Source organism: Chionomys nivalis, chromosome 25, assembly GCF_950005125.1.
Source record: "Chionomys nivalis chromosome 25, mChiNiv1.1, whole genome shotgun sequence".
Taxonomy (NCBI): Eukaryota; Metazoa; Chordata; class Mammalia; order Rodentia; family Cricetidae; genus Chionomys; species Chionomys nivalis.
Window position 1 is genome coordinate 2,780,140 of NC_080110.1, and position 18,982 is coordinate 2,799,121.

General features: G+C 46.5%; 1 protein-coding gene across 1 annotated transcript in view; it reads left to right on the forward strand.

Moving 5' to 3' along the window:
- The window catches only part of Aldh1l2 (aldehyde dehydrogenase 1 family member L2), a 40,203-nt gene extending 31,135 nt beyond the window's left edge, over positions 1-9,068 (forward strand). Inside the window, exons 20-23 of the mRNA XM_057757522.1 lie at positions 4-169; positions 2,766-2,871; positions 3,468-3,667; positions 5,936-9,068. Coding sequence (XP_057613505.1) covers positions 4-169; positions 2,766-2,871; positions 3,468-3,667; positions 5,936-5,991 — 528 coding nt within the window. The 3' untranslated portion in view covers positions 5,992-9,068. The remainder of the gene's footprint in view (positions 1-3; positions 170-2,765; positions 2,872-3,467; positions 3,668-5,935) is intronic.
- Positions 9,069-18,982: the final 9,914 nt, after the last annotated feature.

Genomic DNA, 18,982 nt, shown 5'->3' on the forward strand with positions numbered 1-18,982 from the left:
CAGGTAGAAGAGATTAAAAAGATGAAGATTGGTGATCCGCTGGACAGATCTACAGACCACGGGCCCCAAAACCACAAAGCCCATCTAGAAAAGCTACTGCAGTACTGTGAAACTGGGGTGAAGGAAGGGGCCACCCTGGTATACGGAGGACGACAGGTGCAGCGGTCAGGTAAGAGTGTCTTTGGGGAAGTACCTGGTGCCTGCCCCCCACACACACAAAAGCCAAAATGGATGGTAATAACCTCTGCTTCAGTGCTACCCCAGCAGAAGAGTGGGGTGTGTGTGTCTGTCTGTGTGCGCACATGCATGTGTGCATGTGTGATTATAAATACAGGCGTGGCATGTGTGCCTATGTGTGTATGTGCAGTGTGTGTATGTACACACACATATGTGCATGTGTGCTTATGGATACAGGTGTGGCATGTGCGCCTGTGTGTGTATATGTGCAGTGTGTGTACGTGTTTGTGCATATGGGTACATATACATGTAGGTGGAGCATGTGTGTATATGTATATGTGCATAGTATGTATATACATGTGTATGTGTGTGTACATGTGTTTGTGCACATGGGTGCATATGCGTGTACGTGCAGTGTGTGTGTGCAGTTTTCACCTGCTGTCAAGACGGGGCTTGATATGTTGATTTTCAAAAGCAGACAACTACTGTTTGGACTGTTACTGTACATCTGGCGACTGCAAGGAAAATCAAAGTATTTATCCTGTGTTCCCTGGATGAGCTGAGTTTCCAGAAGCCTGAAAAGGTGGTACAGAGACATGTCCAGAAAAAAACTGTTGTAAATCAAAAGAATAAAAAAGCCGGTTGGTGGTGGTACATGCCTTTAATCCTAGCACTAGGCAGGCAGAGGTGGACAGATCTCAGAGTTGGAGGCCAGCCTGGTCTACAGAGTAAGTTCTAGGACAGTCAGGGCTACATAGAAGAAACCTTGTCTTGGGAGAAAGAATAAAAAAAGAGAGTAGAAAAATCACTACTTTGCATTTCTCTAGATGAAAATCACTGACTCAGGGAGAAAATGGTGGTCCATGGAGACTGGAGTCCTTAGACCAAGGCACTGGGAGCTGGAGAGGGATGAGGCATCTATAGCACTGCTGCTCTTGCAGAAGACCTGGGTTGATTCCCAACACCTATGGGAGCTCACAGCTGTAACTCCAGTTCCAGAGGACTTCTGGTCTCCGTGGGCAGAGCAAGAGCATAGTGCGCACACATGCAGGCGAACACAGTTTTTTTTTTTTTTTTTTTTAAAAACTTACTGTTTTTATTTTATATGTGTGTTGAGCCTGTATGTGGGTCTGTGTATCACATGCTTGCTTGGTTATGTGTATGTGTGTTGAATCTGTATGTGGGTCTGTGTATCACATGCTTGCTTGGTTATGTGTATGTGTGTTGAATCTGTATGTGGGTCTGTGTATCACATGCTTGCTTGGCGTCTGTGACAGTCAGGAGAGGGTCTGGATCTCCAGGGACTGCAGTTCCAGGTGCCTGTGAGTTGCCACGTGACACTGGGAATCAAACCCGGGTCTTCTGGAAGAGCAAGTGTTCTTCACCACTGAGCCATCTCACCAGGCCCCAGTGGTTTTTTTTTTTTAAAGGAATATACGATATAGAAAAACAAACATCACCTAACAAAGAAATGGCAAATTAAAAATGCTAAGATATTCAACAATACAGCCAGGTAGGGTGGCATACACCTTAACTCTAGCACTTGAGAACCTGAGGCAGAACGGAGGTTCAAGACCAGCCTGGGAAGAATGGATAAGAAAAATGTGGTGCATTTACATAATGAAGTACTACACAGCAGAAAAAAATAATGACATTTTGAATTTTTCAGGAAAATGGATGGAGTTCGAAAACATCATTTTGAGTGAGGTGACCCAGACACAGAAAGATTGAGTATCACATGTTCTCAATCATAGGTGGTTTTTAAACATACAGGAAAGCCAGCCTACAATCCACAATCCCAGAGAACTTAGACAACAATGAAGACACTAAGAGAGACTTACATAGATCTAATCTACATGGAAGTAGAAAGTAGAAAAAGACAGTTCTCTTGAGTAAATTGGGAGCATGGGGACCTTGGGGGAGGGTTTAAGGCGGGAGGGTAAAGGCAGGGAGGGGAGCAGAGAAAAATGTAGAGCTCAATAAAAAAATCAATGAAAAAGAAAAAGACCAGCCTGAGCTACATGGCCAATTCCAGGAAACCTTGGAGAATAGGGAGATATTGTCTCAACAGGACAAAACAAAAGAGGGAAGGGCAGAAGGAAATTGCAAAGTAAAAGCCGAGTGAGAAATTAAACATCAAAGGCACCTGTAGATTTATTGCAGTCTTAGTTACATCACAGAGGGCAGTAACTATCAAACACTGGAGGAAACAAAAGAGAAACACAAATACAGAATGTGCCCATTCATGAGAGTTAATCTCTACTGTGGCTAGGTCTAAACCGCCTTTTCTTTTGCCCAACTTGCACTAAAACGCTTGGGAATGACAATAAAGTCCGAGTCTTAATTTAAGACACGTCAGTGGGGAAAAAACAACTCAAAGGTACTGAACTATGAATATTTATTAAATACATACTCTCCTTTCACACCCTTGAACTTTCCACAATAGTCAGTAAAAAATGAGCAGCCAGGAACATAGAAGACTGTTCTCTTCTTGTTTAGCTAAGCCTGGGGTGGGGGCTGAACTACCTCAGTAAACTGGGGATGAAAACGATCTCGCCTGTGGCTGATGCTTCTGTTCTTCCTCCCAGGCTTCTTCATGGAACCAACTGTGTTCACAGATGTCGCGGACCACATGTACCTCGCCAAAGAGGAATCCTTCGGGCCTATCATGGTCATTTCTAAGTTTCAAAACGGGTGTGTTCCCTAGGCACACTGTGTGACGGGGGTTTCAGTGAGATAATTCCTCTGCCTGGTGCCTGTCCCTACAGCATGCAATCGATGGGCGTGCAATTCTCCACCCTAAGAGTAAACCAACTGGTTAATTAGAATCACCTGGGGTCCAGGAGCTAGCTCACTGGCTGAAGGGCTTCCTTCCTTGGCAAAGGGGAGGGCCGGAGTACAGATCTCAGCACCCACTTACGAGGGAGGGGTGGCACCATGGCAGATGCAAACTCAGAACTGAGCAGAGATAGGAACGTCATCCCACACGAGCGAATCCAGCCTGACTGGTGAGCTACAGGTTTAATGAGAGACCCTGTCTCAAAGGCTAAGGAGACAGAGTAGCTGCATTTGGGGAAGACAGGAGAGCTTTGGGGCTGGACAGTTCTGAAAAGGGGTGCACACAGGAAACAGGCTCTGAAAATTGGCAGAGGAAGCACACAAATGATCCCTGCAGACTAAAAAAGATGATGCTGGTAAAATGGGAAGAAATACTCTGTGACCTGTGTGAAGAGTGGAATACTCTCCCTACACTTTTAATGGTGTTTTCTGCTTCTGGAAACATCTCACAGGGACATCGATGGAGTTCTGCGCCGAGCAAATAACACAGAATATGGTTTGGCCTCTGGGGTTTTCACGAGAGACATCAACAAGGCCATGTACGTGAGTGACAAGCTAGAGGCGGGAACGGTTTTCATCAACACCTACAACAAGACAGACGTGGCCGCCCCTTTCGGAGGAGTGAAGCAGTCTGGCTTTGGGAAGGACTTAGGTGAGTGTGGCTTATTTTGCTCATGGACATTCACACTGCACCACACAGAAACATTATTTCCATGCCACTGCACTCCCTTATTATTTTAAAGGAGATCTACACAGCAGCTTACGAAGGACAATGGAATTTTAAAAAACATTAAGTACATTTGAAGAGAAATACAACTGTTTGTGTGCATGTGTGTGTCATGTCGCACATGTGCTCGGAGGAAAACTCCATGTTGGTTCTCTCCTTTCACCCCATGGATCCTGGAGATTTAACACAGGCCATGGGGCTTGCTTGAGAAGGGTCTTTCCCCACTCAGAAATCTCATGGATCAATTGTTTTCGCTAAAACGTGTTTTGAAATCTGAATCTGACTTTCAGTATAAAGTTGGTTTTGTGGAACTCAGTGGAACCAAGACGACAATCTGGGGGGGTCAAAGTAACTCTGGGGTTGGTCCTCTGAGCCTTGCAGAATCACCGAGATAAGCAGGGACTCCTGGGCATGAGGGCCTCTAGGAACGGAAAACACACGATGCTGGAGGCAGTTCACGGTCAGCAATGGTCCTGACATCTCTCAAGCCACAGCTCACTCTGGATGCTGAGGTTGTGCTGGGCCCTCGTGTGATGAACACAAGTGAGGGAACCCAGCAGACAGCTGCTAAGATGTCATTGTTCCGATCAGGGGAACCGGGCCCAGAACAGAGGGATGAGGTGCCCAGTTCCACGCAGACAGAGAAGTAAAAGTCAGCCAGTCAAACTGCAGATCTGACCTCCTACTCTGTAGTCCTCCATTGCTTAAAAATATCAAGTGTAAAACTACACGTTACGAAGGGAGAGCATGGTATGGTGGTTCGTGCTGCAATCCAGCACTTAGGAGCACAGGAGACAGGAGGACCAGATCAAGAGCATCCTTGGCCAAACTGCAAATGTGAGGACAGCCTAGGCTATGTGAATCTCAATACAATCTGAAATAAAAATGCTTGATTTGCTGAAACTTCCCTGCAAATTTGGCTCATCTAAGGTATTAGATTCTCTTTCCTAGCGATTTTTGACTGTATTTATAGGAATAAAAAGTGGTTTGGGTCTAAGACACAGTTGCAGGTTTTCTTGGAAACTTTTTGTTACAGAAGAAGCCAATTCTGTTTGTTCTCTGACAGTGTAACCTACAGTTAAAGGTTTGTTTAGCTTGTTTGACTATAAAACTAAACTAAACGCCTCACTGTACCAACACGACTGAAGGCTCCTTGGCTCAGTGTAGTCTCAAGCTCAGCTATCTTGGGTTAGAGTTACCTAGGGGCTGTAAAATATCTGATCTGATTGCTCTGGAGAAGGCTGGGAACAAGTTTGTCATCCTTCCTCATTGCTCTAATGAGGGAACAAGTTTAACAGCCCTCTACCATGTTCCTCAGACTCCTTGTGGCATCCCGTCCTTGGCCTCTGTACCCTCTGTCTTGTCTACTGTGTTACTCAGACTCCTTGTGGCACCTGCCCTTGGCCTCTGTACCCTCTGTCTTGTCTACCATGTTCCCCAGACTCCTTGTGGCACCTGCCCTTGGCCTCTGTACCCTCTGTCTACTGTGTTCATCAGATTCCATGTGGAACCTGCCCTTGGCCTCTGTGCCCTCTGTGTACTGTGTTCAATAGACTCTGTATGACATCCTGTCCTTGGCTTCTATACCCTGTCTACTGTGCTCATGAGACTCCTTGTGGCTCCCTGGCATTGGCCTCTGTACTCTGCATGACATCCTGTCCTTGGCTTCCATACCCTGTCTACTGTGCCCATTCATCTCCTGTGGCTTTGGCCTCTGTAGAGAGATCCCTTGTCTGAAAGCAGGTGAAGCCTAGATGTGGTATTCTCTCTCTGCCAAGCGAAGGAAACTGCACTTCCATTCCCCTCTGAGTGACTGCCCCCAAGCTTCCGTCCCTGTACTCAACTCTGCTTTATTTGATGCAACTGAACAGACAGCACCCTGGTCACAGGACTGTAAAACGAAGAAACAGTTCATAAAGCAGGGAACAGGAGGAAGGTTAAGGCTAAAGCTCACCAACGCGCCAATCCCTGAAGGGCCTGGTAGGCTACTCCAGCCCTCACTACCCATAACAGTCTATGATCCGCTAGCATCCACACTGTGAGGACTGTTAGCGACACCTAATGTCAGGGTCTTCCCCTAACTTACTTCAAGGCTCTTGAACATGTCGTGTGAACCTAAGGAGCACAGGCCTAGGCCACAAGTCTCTACCCTTCCCTGTGTGTGTTCTGCTGCTTACTCTTCTCTCCCCCCAGGTGAGGAGGCCCTGAACGAATACCTCAGAACCAAAACGGTGACACTGGAGTATTAGAGCATCACTAGCATCAGGAGCCGTTGACCAGCAGTCGCTGATGAACAAGGAACCATCTGGGAGCCACAAAAGTATACAGAAGGACCAAGAAGACCAAAAACAAGATTGCGCCACTTGGGCGGCCATTTGCCTGAGTGTTGGGCCTCTTGGGGAGCATTTGCCCAAGGACCTCAGTAAATTCCAGTACACATCTTTCACCAAATGTCTTAGCTCTGTCAGGATTAACAATGTTGAGTATCATGTGCATTTCTAAAGTGTCAGAGCCCAAGATTTCCTAAGAAGAATTATTCTCTTCAGGGCCATCCTTCATGAACACACTGACCTCATTCAGCTACAATATATAGAACTTCGGGTCTCTAATCCCTAAGCCATACATACGGGATACCAACAATGATTTCTTTACTTTTGCAATCAAAGAACAGGGTATCCCCATAGAATATGATGGCTGTCCTTGTCATTCCCGTAGTAGACCGATCTTGGTGCCTTTGACTATTCTGTTGCCCATGACGACATGACAGATGGGCACCCAGGAACACTTCCTCCAGAACTACCAGCCTGGTACAAAGTTCAGTTCTGAGGACACCAAAATTACTGACATTGTCTTTTGTCCTATAGTTTAAACCCCAGTAAACAACTTTCCAAGCAAATTTTGAGAGGTAAACAGCGTGAGACAGCCAATCTTAGTAGTAATAGAGCCTTACTGTCTGGAAAAAAATGACCCACCTTCTCTGAGATTTCTATGTCTTATTTGTAAAGAGGGGATCGCAGTGCCTTCTCAGAGCCCTCCTTACAAGGACTCCGTGCAATAAGCAACGCCCCGCCACGGTGCTTCACGGGAAATACTCAATTAAAGTCTTTTCTCTCCGTCACTACTTTAGAAGTAGTAAGTTAATTGGCTGCATGAGGGAACTTCTCAGAAGGCTCACTAATCAGTGAAGCTAATTGATAGGTAAATGAACTACCTACACTTCTCAGTCATCAGTCCATTCTCCTCACATATCGCATGCGGTACATGCCACATACAGTACAAAACGTGTCACATACAGTACAATGCGACAACAGTAGTGCCGTGAAAAACCCTGTCATGTGCAATAGTTCACGTCTGTAACGCCAGACTCAGGAGGCCACGGCAGGATGACCGCTGTCACTTGAGGTCAACCTGGACTATGCAGAAAGCTCGAGGCCAGTCTAGGTATCAAAAACAGAAACAAAAGCCAGACTTTAAAATGTCAATGGCACCAGGGAAAGCATCGCCTTTTCCATGGCTTTCCTCCTAGCTGCCTACTCACCCTCTCACGGGACATTCTTGCGTCCCACTCTTCTAGCTGCTGGCTCTGCTCCTCGCTGGCTGTGGGATGTCAGGCAGGTTGGTGACCTAAAGTCTCTGTGGCTTCATTTAGTGTATGAAAGACGGTGACGAACGCCATGACCTATTTGGAATAGTGATGGCCTGCATTTGGTCAGCATCTGCATGACATCATTTAAGAGCTGGCCGCTGCTCCTGTGGTACTCACGTTGTATCCCGCGGTGACACGGGTTAAACTACTGCTTCTGACATGTAACCAGACGAAGGAGACTTCCTGATCACAGAAGGTGGCCACATCAGTTAGTTAGCTTCACTTACATCTTCCTTGTGAACTGCAACTTCAGTGAACACTCCTTCTCTCCGGTGTGGAAGACACTCCTCAGAAGACTACACAGGGGTGTGTAGGAATAACACTAGAGGCAGAAAACACTCCCAAGGAAAGACCCTGCCTTGACCAACGCAGCAAACACTGCCGTCCTGCACGTTTTACTACACTACAATCCATTATGGCAGTAATCCCATCCGATCTTGTTAGATGATGACTGAAGGTGAATGAAGCTGTTCTTTACCTGCACCCACACACGACATCACCTTATACAATATTGAGTCTCTGCTTCCTCGCACATGTGGTCCTTTTCAAAGTCTGTCAGTCTTGAATCTCTGCTCAGAACCTAAGGGTTTGTTTGATATAAAGCTCAGTGTATTTACTATGTCCTATGCACCTCAGTCCTCTGACTTCACCTCTGTTGACTTCTCTATGTTCTGTCTGTCGTGGACGCTCTCATGTTCCTGACACGCCAAACCTGCCCACCTTGGGGCTGCTGAAGACATTGCTTCCTTATGTTGCCCTGGTTATGGTAATAGTTTTTGTTGGGGGTGGGCACAAGGCACTCGACGTGTATATATTCTCCTAGAGCTGACTTTGACTTACCAGGTTGCTTCAATCAACATGGAGCTGGGAAGAAAAGCAATTGAGAAGTTAGGCCTCCTGCAGAACTGTCCCGGCTGCCCATAGCTCCCTGCTACCTCACAGAGATTTCGACAGGAATCGTGTTCCATGACAGTTCTTACCGCTCTGTCATCTTGTGCTTCCCTCTGTGTTCTTTCTAAAGCGCTCGGCACAACCCGGTCTGTACCAACCAGCTCAGTGTAGAACCTTTGAGAACAAGTGTGGGCTTGGTTCAGTGCTGTATCTCCTGTGCCTAAGATGTTGGAGAGCTCAAGAAACATCTGCTTTCCAGCTTAGGGGTGAGGTGACCTGCCTAAAACAGCAGTTGAGTATTTGTGCAGTGGCCTCATGGTCTTAACAATGGGATTTTTACTCCCAATGCCTGCAATAGGGCCTGGAGACAGGAAAGAGAAATACAAATGACTTCACAAACGAAATATAAGAAAGCCAGCACCACGGGTATTATCTGCAAGAGCTTTTCCAGAAGAGGTTAGGACGAGGGGGGAAGCCTAGGGTTCACGGAGCAGTGAAAGGCAGATGAGAACGGCTCATGGGAAGGGCACTGTTACTGCTCTTGCGAATACACTCTAAAAACTCACTTCCGTATCAAATCATGTTTTTTAAAAAAGACGCAATTTTCCTCCCAATCAGGTTCCAAAAACACAAAAGGAGTTAAGAGTGACTGACAAGTTAGATAAGGTGGCTCATTCCTTTAATCCCAGCCCGTTAGGAGGCAGAGGTAGGCCTGGGCTAGTAGTGGCTGCAAGGTCAGCCAAGGCTACATAGTGGGATCCTGACTCAAACACAAAGTAAATTAAAAAAAAAGGGTGGAGTGAATGTGAGGGATTTTTATCCTGACATAAATACTCAAGTGAACTTTCAATACTATCTAATTATGTAAAAACTGCATGAAGCTGACTCAGCTTCAGTTTCTTTTCACAGAAATGAATGCACACCTGAGGCTGCTGTGTTCACTGATACACTGGTCAATTGGATGTTAACTGATCACATCCATTTTCAATCAGCGAGGCCATAATCACTCATGTCAATGAACACATCTTTATATGGTTTGGTGACTGTAATTCAAGGCATCCAATCAGCAAGGCCATGATCACTCATGTCAATAAGCATGTACGGTTTGGTGACTGTAATCCAAGGTGTTCACTCATTGTAAAACTGCTTGTGAGATGAATGTCACAACACATCCTACTGAGTAATTGGTTTAGGAGCCAATGATATGGCTGTACAGACAAAAGCTCTAGGTGTCAAGCTTAACATCCTAAGTTCAAGCCCTGGAGTCCACATGACTGAGAAAGACATCTGACTCCTACATGTTGACCTTCCTTTGACCTCTGTCCTGCACTTTGTATCTACACGCACAATGAAGAAATATTTTTTTGTTTTATGTTTTGTTTTTCGAAAATGGTTTCTAGCTGTCCTGGAACTCACTCTGTAGACAAGTCTGGCCTTGAACTCCCAGAGATCCTCCTGCCTCTGTGCCCTGAATGCTGGGACTAAAGGTATGCACCACCACTGCCTGGCTAAGAAATACAGTTTTTTTTTTTAAAGAATTTGTGTCCTTAGGACTGGAGAGACAGAGGCACAAAGGTCTTGAGTTCAAGGCCATTAAAAAAATACGTAATGCCACAAATACAAATAAAAACTTGTGGCCAAAGTTACACTGACGAGGAAATTTCCTAAGAATGCAAGTTTTGGGTCAAATACATAATGACTGTGTTTCCCAAGACGTCTGCTGTTGTTCTGTAATATTCACCACACAGGACCCAACACCTCGGCTTTTACTGAGCACTGCTCTATACACGATGCCTAGAGAACCTAAATTCTTACAGTACCTCTACAGGGGAACAGGTCCCAGCTGATCGCGGGCAACAGTGAAGCGGCTGGGCTGGAATTGGGTCATGGCATAATGATGCCAAGGCTCACATTAAATGTGGAAAAACTGCCGGCAGGGACAGTGAGGAAACGCGACCCACTGCAAGGCCGGGAGTCAGAGCAGCAGGCTGTCCTGGGCAGGGCCACTCGAGGCAGCAACGTTTGACGTGCCCTCTTCTCCCTCTTCCTCTCCCTCCCTCCCTCAGTCACCTGCTGGGTCCCCCTGCCACCTCTGAGACAGTTATAGAACAACCCTAAGACACCACAGTATCCCTGCACTTCTGGTTGAGAAAGTTCATCTCACGCACCCCGTCCTGAACTTAACGGAGGTGAAGGCTCTGTGACAAGCTGGAGGGGAATCCACAGATTAGAGTCTCCTAGCAACGCGTTCTGTTTTCTTCAGAACTATGAGCCAGGAAATGAACCAATGTTTAAGCTCAAGTACTTTACTGACACAAAAGTGAAAGAAAAGCGTTTATTGACACGATATATTCAAAGAAAGGCTCTGTACCAGGCACTGGGAGACACAGAGAGAGCCTCACCACAGCAGTGGACATACAGGATTACACTCCAATATAGCAATACACACAACATGCAGTCTGGTTACACAATTAAATTAACAACTGAACATGACAATTCGGTATAAAAGTCATTTACATACTGTTTTCTAATTCCCTTTACACAGACCACAGAACAGTTCAAAAAACACATTTTTAAAAAACCGGTGCAACAACCACCACACAGTAATATACACAAATATGAAATTAATAATTGAGGAAGGATTTGTACACATGCGTAGTGAACACACTTTGGGCAGTGGCTAATACAGGAAGGACTCGGGGAGAACGAGCCAGTGTCTTCTACCAAGTCCGTAAGAAATGCAAACAGCTTTGGAGCCGACAACACAGAAATTCCTGGACTCACTGCCCTCTAATGCTCCCCTATCTCCAGGACGCAGGGTCTGGCTTTCATGTCCGAGTTCCTGTTTCCACTGATGTCTGATACACCACCGAGTAATGTGGACCTTCACATTTTCAAGTTTCGAATGTCTACCCTGGGTTTTCTAGACTATTGAAGTCTCCTTCTGTGAAGTTTTACATTTTTCCTTTCTGATTTCAGACTTATATGGGGGGGGGTTCTCAATTGTTATTTAAACGTGACAACAATTTAGTATTATGCCCTTATAATTTTATTCTTGTACATTTAAAATCTTCATGTGTATATACACATCAAAAATTAAATACATACACATACATACATAAACTCATACATACATACGACTATAAATGACCTTTGTATAACAGGATGTTAAATTTAACATTTTGGAAACAGCCTGTCCTGGTGTCCTGAATAATCCACTCATTCACACTGACTTGGGGTAACATAGTCATCATAGCGAGTTTTCACTTCCCTGACCCATGCACAGGCAGGCAGCACTAACTGGACTTCGACAGGCTACATATACACAAACACAAATGACATGTTAGAGAAGGGAGGACGATCTGGGGTTGGATATAATCTACATAATTTGTATACATGAAATTGTCAATGAATGACAAATATTCTAAAGTTTCTTTACTGTTTCCCCCCTCATCTCTTACAAGACAGTACATTTAATTGGTGGACACCCTTACTGTGGAGGAAGCAGCCCAGGCATTGTCACAACAATGACAACCTGAGACACAAGCCCAGGCATACCTCGGCAGACGAGACAACAGAAGATCCTCTGCTGGACATACCACAGTCCAGACGAGGAAATACGAACTGGAGAAACAATAGTAAATGTAAGAGAGAAACATTAGCTCACACACAAAGGCAGGAAAATCAGAGGAAGGAGAAGCACCTCCACCTTCCTTCTTTCCTGGTTGGGACTCGGTCTCTGTGTTCTACTGTGTAAAATGGGGGGTGTTTGTGGTTATTTCCTCTGAAACCCTGGCTGCAACCGTGTATGCCCAGGGTAAAGGAGAGGACCACTGGAAAAAAAAAAAAAACCACAAAACTACAAACCGAGTGATCAGAAGGGCACTTTTTAGCACGACAAGAGCTCCTGAGCAATTTTTCTCTACTCCAACCACCAAACTGCATTGTATCTTCATTAATAGAGGGCTACAATCTAGTGGTTTCTGGGCATGCAGAATGATCTTGGCAACTCTAAGTGTCAGTGTCTTAAGGTTTCTATTGCTGTGAAGAGAAACCAAGACCACAGTGACTTACACAGGAAAACTAAGTGGGACTGTCTTACAGTCTGGAGGTTCAGTCCATTATGAAGCACGGTGGTGTGCAGTCATGAGATGCTGGAGAAAGATCAGAGATCTACAGTGTGATCCACAGACACCGAAAGAGGAGGAAAACTGGACCGAGTGTGAGCATGTAAGACCTCAAAGCCAACACCCACTTCCTCCAACAAGGGCACACCTCCTGATAGTACCACACCCTATGAGCCAGCTGTACAACATTTTCTTGTGGTTAACATTATTTTTAAAGTCCTTGAATTACTGAATAACAGCAAAAACCATCTTTTGCATGTGAGTCTCCAGTTTATGGAAATATACCATCAGCTAACTTGACTAAGGTGGAATGAATGTTCCTTCTTGGAACATTGGGGCTATTCTTCAAAGTGTCTACTCTTGCAAAAATGTAAACAGCCTCTGCTGGTTATGAAAAATAAGTCGCAAGACAAAGAGCTGATCCACTTCTGTACAAACATCCTCGCATGCTCAGGATAACCAAGTTACCTTCAGGACATCTGTTGCTAATGTTAAGCTCTTCTTAAACAAAAACCTCCAAAACGTAATTTTAGTTGGCTCATCCTAACATCCACCTGATCTATTGATGGGGAATCTTTATCAACCAATTATCTCTAAGAGGTGGGACCAAGCCAGGTGGTGGTGGTGCACGCCTTTAATCCCAGCACTCGGTAGGCAGACGTAGTCAAATCTCTGTGAATTTGAGGCCAACAGAGAAACCTTGTGTTGAAAAACCACATACACCAAAAAAGAGGTGGGACTAAGGGTGTGGCTTTCTGAAACACGAAGGAAAAAAAACGGCACTATGTACCATCTCTGTGTGGTTCCCTTGCCACACAGCTGAGCTTGAACTTCTCGCTCCTGTTTCATGAGTTTCCCCCTTACAATGAATAAAAATATAATTGTTTTACCTTTTAGCTAGCCTGGTTATTTCATGGACCAAGATAATTTATCAGTTGGTGAGCAATGTGGGGCTTGGGTCTCCAGCTGACATGAGGCTCCACATATGGTGCATTTAAAGACAGAATTGCTGTGTGGCGACCCTGAATAGCTGCTAGACGTAGACACATCTATAACCTATGCTACCAGCAACTGCATGGCTGGCTTCTGGGTCCAGCTTTTCCGGCCCACCAGCTTCCCTGTCAGCATTGCTGCCTTGCTGTTCTTGTGCTTGTACGGCTGCTGACCAGTCAGAGACCTCCACAGAGCGCACTTGGTGACTAACACTGAATAATTGTTTTTAGTCTGAGCATCTTTCAATATTTATTGCTAAAACCAGGTTCAAGCCAGCCAGGTGGCTTCAACTGTGTCGCGACACCTACTGGCTAGTAACTGGAACTGGCTCGGGGGTTAAAAGCACTAACTGCTCTTCCAGAGGACCTGGGTTCAATTCCTAAAACCCACATAACTCACAGTTCTCTATAACTCCTGTTCCAAGGTATCCGACACCCACACACAATATATACATTCAGGCAAAACAACAATGTACATAAAATACAAATAAATTTTTAAAAAAATACTTTGAGGTTTCTAGTTAATCTAAGCTTTCTAGCTCAGACAGCTCTAAGGAGACAGATGGCCACGAGGAAAGGCTCATTTAGGAGATTAAGACTTCAAAGGAGCCGGGCGGTGGTGGTGCACGCCTTTAATCCCAGCACTTGGGAGGCAGAGGCAGGCGGATCTCTGTGAATTCGAGGCTAGCCTGGTCTACAAGACCTAGTTCCAGGACAGGCACCAAAGCTACAGAGAAACCCTGTCGCAAAAAACGAAAAAAAAAAAAAAAAAGACTTCAAAGGAGAAATTGAGAAGATGTTCACTAAATGGTAGGCTCCCATCCCACAACCCTGACTTCCAGAGTCAGCTGTCACTACTTGAGCCATCGACGCGCCCTGCTAAATCTGCCTTTGTAATTAATTATTCAGCTACCCATAAGGCTGCACTTCTGTGTCACCCGTCATAGGCATGTGACATACGCAAACCCTTGTGCGCATGGGCCCGTCATCAATCCCTGTGCGTATGTGAAAGGCGTGGGTCGTCTGTCATCATTGTGTGACGTGGTCACGCCAACCCGTGCACATGGGCAAGACGTGGGTCGCCTGTCATCAGTGTTGACGTAATCATGCCAACCCCTGTGCACATGTGAAAGGCGTGGGTCGCCTGTCAGTGTGTGACATAGTCACATCTTCCCCCCATGCGCATGTGCTAGGCAGCCTTTAAAAGCTGGACGCGCCACTTTTGCTCTCTCTGTACACCACTCCCAGGCCTGTGTGCACGTCCCCTCCTGCTGGGAGCCGATTGAGTGGCTGCCATTACAAGATGGCGCTTGGCCCCGGCCTCGCTTGCTGGACAGCTCCATATTAGGCAATGCAGTGGAACCGTGCCTCTCGTATGTGCAGTGACGATGATGTGCTTAGGGCCAATCCCGTGGCCAGGAGCACCGGCAGGCGCGCATCGGCCAATCCAGGCACGACTCGTTCCCTTACCCCCTATATAAGCAGCTGCCGTTTGGCGCTCGGGGCCCCTCGCTTCCACTCTCCCTTCAACCAAGAGGCTCCAATAAAGCGTGATTTGGGAAGAATCCTTGTCTGGTGATCGTCTTTTCCTGCTGGTCAGGGAGTTTGCTGCACCCTCCTAATAAACTAAGCGGGTTTGTTGGCCTCTTGTGTTCTCTTCTCACTCGAGCCAGATCATTTAATTGGTGCCAAGCCTCGAGAGACTCTTCCACCCCAAACCTCTCTCCTGAAAACGGAATCCACCCGAGGCCCCTCTCCTGGGGTCGGAATCAAAACTGGGGACCTTCTCAAAAACAACACACGTGTTCCATATGCCTGAGTCTGACCGCTCCGAACAACCCCGGCTTCGACTGGCGAGTCTTTCCATTCTGGTCAACTTAACTGTTTCTGTGAACCTAAAGAACTGACCGTTGAGCTCTCAGCAACCCTCTGAATTCCTAGAATTGGGGCCACCGCACCCAACCATGATCTTCAAGTTTGCGGTTGTTCCCTTAGCTGACAATCATCTGTGGTTTGCTTCCCTCGGCTAAAATCGTGTTTAGACTGACGCAAGGTTAGTCAGTGTTATTCCCCAGAAGGCCACTGAGCGTAGCTCGCCTGGGGAACTTCATTTCCCAGGAGCCCCTAGCGTTCCACGCAAAGGCTGTGCAGAACGTGGCACTTGACGCACGCACGTGGGGGACCCTTTAAAAGGCTGAAACGCCGACTGTTCGCTCTTTTTCCCCTTCTCTCCTGCACGCCTCAATAAACCTCGTGCGCCATGTGAGTTTTGTTGTGTCTTGCATCCTCCTTTCGCAGCGAATAAGACTAAGAAGACGAAGAACAGAACAAGACGACAGAAGAGAAGAACAGCCTGTGCTAGCACTGCTAATTCTGTGCGGTGCATTCAACAGATTCTTCTTTTTTTCCTTTTTTCCCTTACCATAAAAGGCAGCTCAGAGCAGCCTCTGACCTCTCTGGCTTCTGAGTCACCCTGACCAGATCCAGCCAGGCCTTAGGGTCAGGGGATGCCTGGCCACAGGATCCCTGCGGTGTTCACACTAATTCACACCCCACAAACAGTTAACAGCCATCTCACTGTGTGAGCCTTGCAGTGTCACTGTTTTGTGGGTTTACACAGCTTTGACCATGGAAACCAAACCTTCCAAACTTATCAATCCAGCCTCCCCCCTGGAGTGCCTTTTAGAGGCTCTAAAGTCTCAGGCCTTAATGACCTACCTGCAGATTCCCACATTTGTCCACCTTTGTTCAAAAAAACAGCCTCGTTACAATTCAGATGGTAATGTAAAGTGGCCGCCTAATAGCATCTTTATTCCTGATATTTTATGGGAATTTACTATTGTCAGTGCACAGGCAAATGGAAGGAGTTTCCCTACATCCAAGCCTTTTTCTACTTAAGCTCTAAGTATAAGCCCTTTGACCTTGCAAACTGTTCACCTGCTCACATGTTCCTGGCTATGCCATCTGTACCTGAAGAACCCCACAATTCTGCTCTGGACCCAGCTAATGAACTTCCGCCTTTTCGACCTCAGCCGGAAGCTACCCTGTTCCCTCAGCTACTACCTGTCTCTCTAGTCTGCTGCGGGAGCACCTTCAGCTGCTTCAGCCAATAGCCGCTGAAATACCACAGGGCTGCTATTTCTTTAAAAAAGAGCAGGAAGCCTTGGATCGCTCTCTTGGTTCCGGCTCTTGCTTCAGTGACTGACTCCTTTCCTGATCGTTGGTGTTTTCTAAGTTTTACCCATAAGAAAAATAACCCTTTAAGTCCAAACTGGTGTGGGATTGTTTCGCGCATTACTAGGCCCTTCAGCCCCAGCTTCTACGCTGTTTCCTTTACCTCCTGCTGCCTCACCACCTCGCACTGCTTGCTCTTCAGCTCTCTCCCCCACACCTGCTCCAACAGCCCCGCTGAATTTTCCTGGCACCCCCATCGCCCCTCCTCTCACACGTTCGCGTGCTGGTACGGAACCTAACCCTAACCAAGCCAAGCCCGCTGCCATTCTCCCGTTGCCAGAGGTGGCTAGTGTAGATGGATTGATTAGGGTACATGTTCCTTTTTCACTTGCCGAACTTTCCCATACAGAAAAAAATACTGAGGTCCAATACATCTAATATTGTCACTTTCATGAAATGATTGCAGTATCTTACACAATCTTATAATCTCACCTTTCATGACATCTATATGATCTTAAAAAACAACCTACTTCCTGAAGAGTGCAGGTGAGTTTGGGAGCAGGAAATACTACATGCAGATGAGATTCACCAAACTTTGGCTCCCACCCTTCTGGAGCAGAGACGGTCCCACAACAAGAGACACACTGGGATTACAATACTCTGGGTGAAATTTAGCTAGGGACCAGTTTTTGACTTGCCTCCTGGCAGGTCTCTGTAAGGCTGTCCTCAAGCCGGTAAACTAAAGTTGTTAAGGTATTGCCCAAAACATCAAACACGATTAAGAATTTATTTCTTTTAAGACATTTTCTTTAAGCTCCAGGGAGCCATCTTGACCCACCTGAACGTACCAGACTCGAACGGAGTAAGTACTCACACGGAATAAATATCATTTAATTTTTATCATTCTTGGCCTCGAAAAGCCTAAAGCCCCCCCACCTCAAACCCTGAAGCCCCTCGCCTCAAATCTCCCCTTTAATTTTTTTTCCTTTCGTAACGTGACTTTTGTTTTTCAGCATCTTACGATGACCCAGTTCCTCAGGACCCAGACGGATGCGATGACCCAGTTCCTCAAGACCCAGTCAGATGCGATGACCCAGTTCCTCAACACACAGACGGATGCAGCCATCCCAGGATGCCAGCGAACAGGACATGATCACCAGGACACATTGGACACCCCAGACCCCTCGACGCCCACAAAGTCAGCAGGAAACAGTTATGAGAGACTGGGTTATGTCCCCATTCCCTACCTATTATGACCCTCAACCACCCAAATTTTTAATAAATCAAAAAAGGTGGAAATGCTATTCCCCAGGAGGCTCCTGAGCGCAGGCGCAGAGTACAGCGTCGACCCCCGGACCTGGAAGACCACTTTTCCCAGGAGCACACGCACCCAGCATCCGATGCAAAGGCCCCTGGGCGAAGGCGCAGAACCTAACATTTGACGCACGTTAATAGGGATTCCCTTTAAAAGCCAAAACGCCGTTTGTTCGCTCCCTTTCTCCTTTCCTTTCTTCACTGTTGGGCATGCTCCATCCTCGCCACAACAAACCTCTCCACGTGGGTCTGTTGTACCTCGCTTTTTCCTTCCGACTCCGAGGAAAACAAGAACAATAGTAACCTCTCAGATCATTCAGGACACACACACACAAAAATTCTGTCAACATTTTTGGAACGCCTCACAAAAGCTCTGTTTTAGCATACTAACTTAGATGCAGAAACTACGGAAGCAGACTCATGACCCATTTTTTTAATCAGTCCTACTCTGACATCAGTGCTAAGCTTAGACGTTTGGAAAAAGGCCCCTTGACCCTGCAAGCAGAAGTCCTAGAGTTGGCTTTTAAGGTGTACCATGCGAGAAATGACAAATCCTGTAATCACTGTCGTGTACTAACCTAACCACGGCCTTAATATCCTGACCCCCCCCCAAATTTTTATAATAAACAAAAGGGTGGAACGTAATTATTCAGCTACCCATAACATCAGCGTGACATACACATTCAAACCCCCTGTGTGCATGTGCAAAGTGTGGGTCGCCAGTCATCAGCATGTGACTTAGTCATGTCTGTTATTCCCCAAAAGGCCCCTGAGTGTCGCTTACCTGGGGAACTACATTTCCCAGAAGCACCTAGCGTTCGACGCAAAGGATGCGCAGACACAGAACGTGGCGTTTGACGTATGTGCATGGGGTACCCTTTAAAAGCTGGAACGCCATCCGTTCATTCTTTTCCCTTTTCTCCCTTCACTGTTGCCTGTAGCGCGCCACGGCGCTCTGTGCACCAGGCGCTTTGTGCACCTCGGAGCTGTCAGCTGTCATGTTCACAGGGTCTGGCACTAAGCCCGTTGCCGCCATTTGCTAGTGTCCCTAGTAGCAAACAACTTCTGCGCACGCTCGCTACCGGCCCAAGAGTGG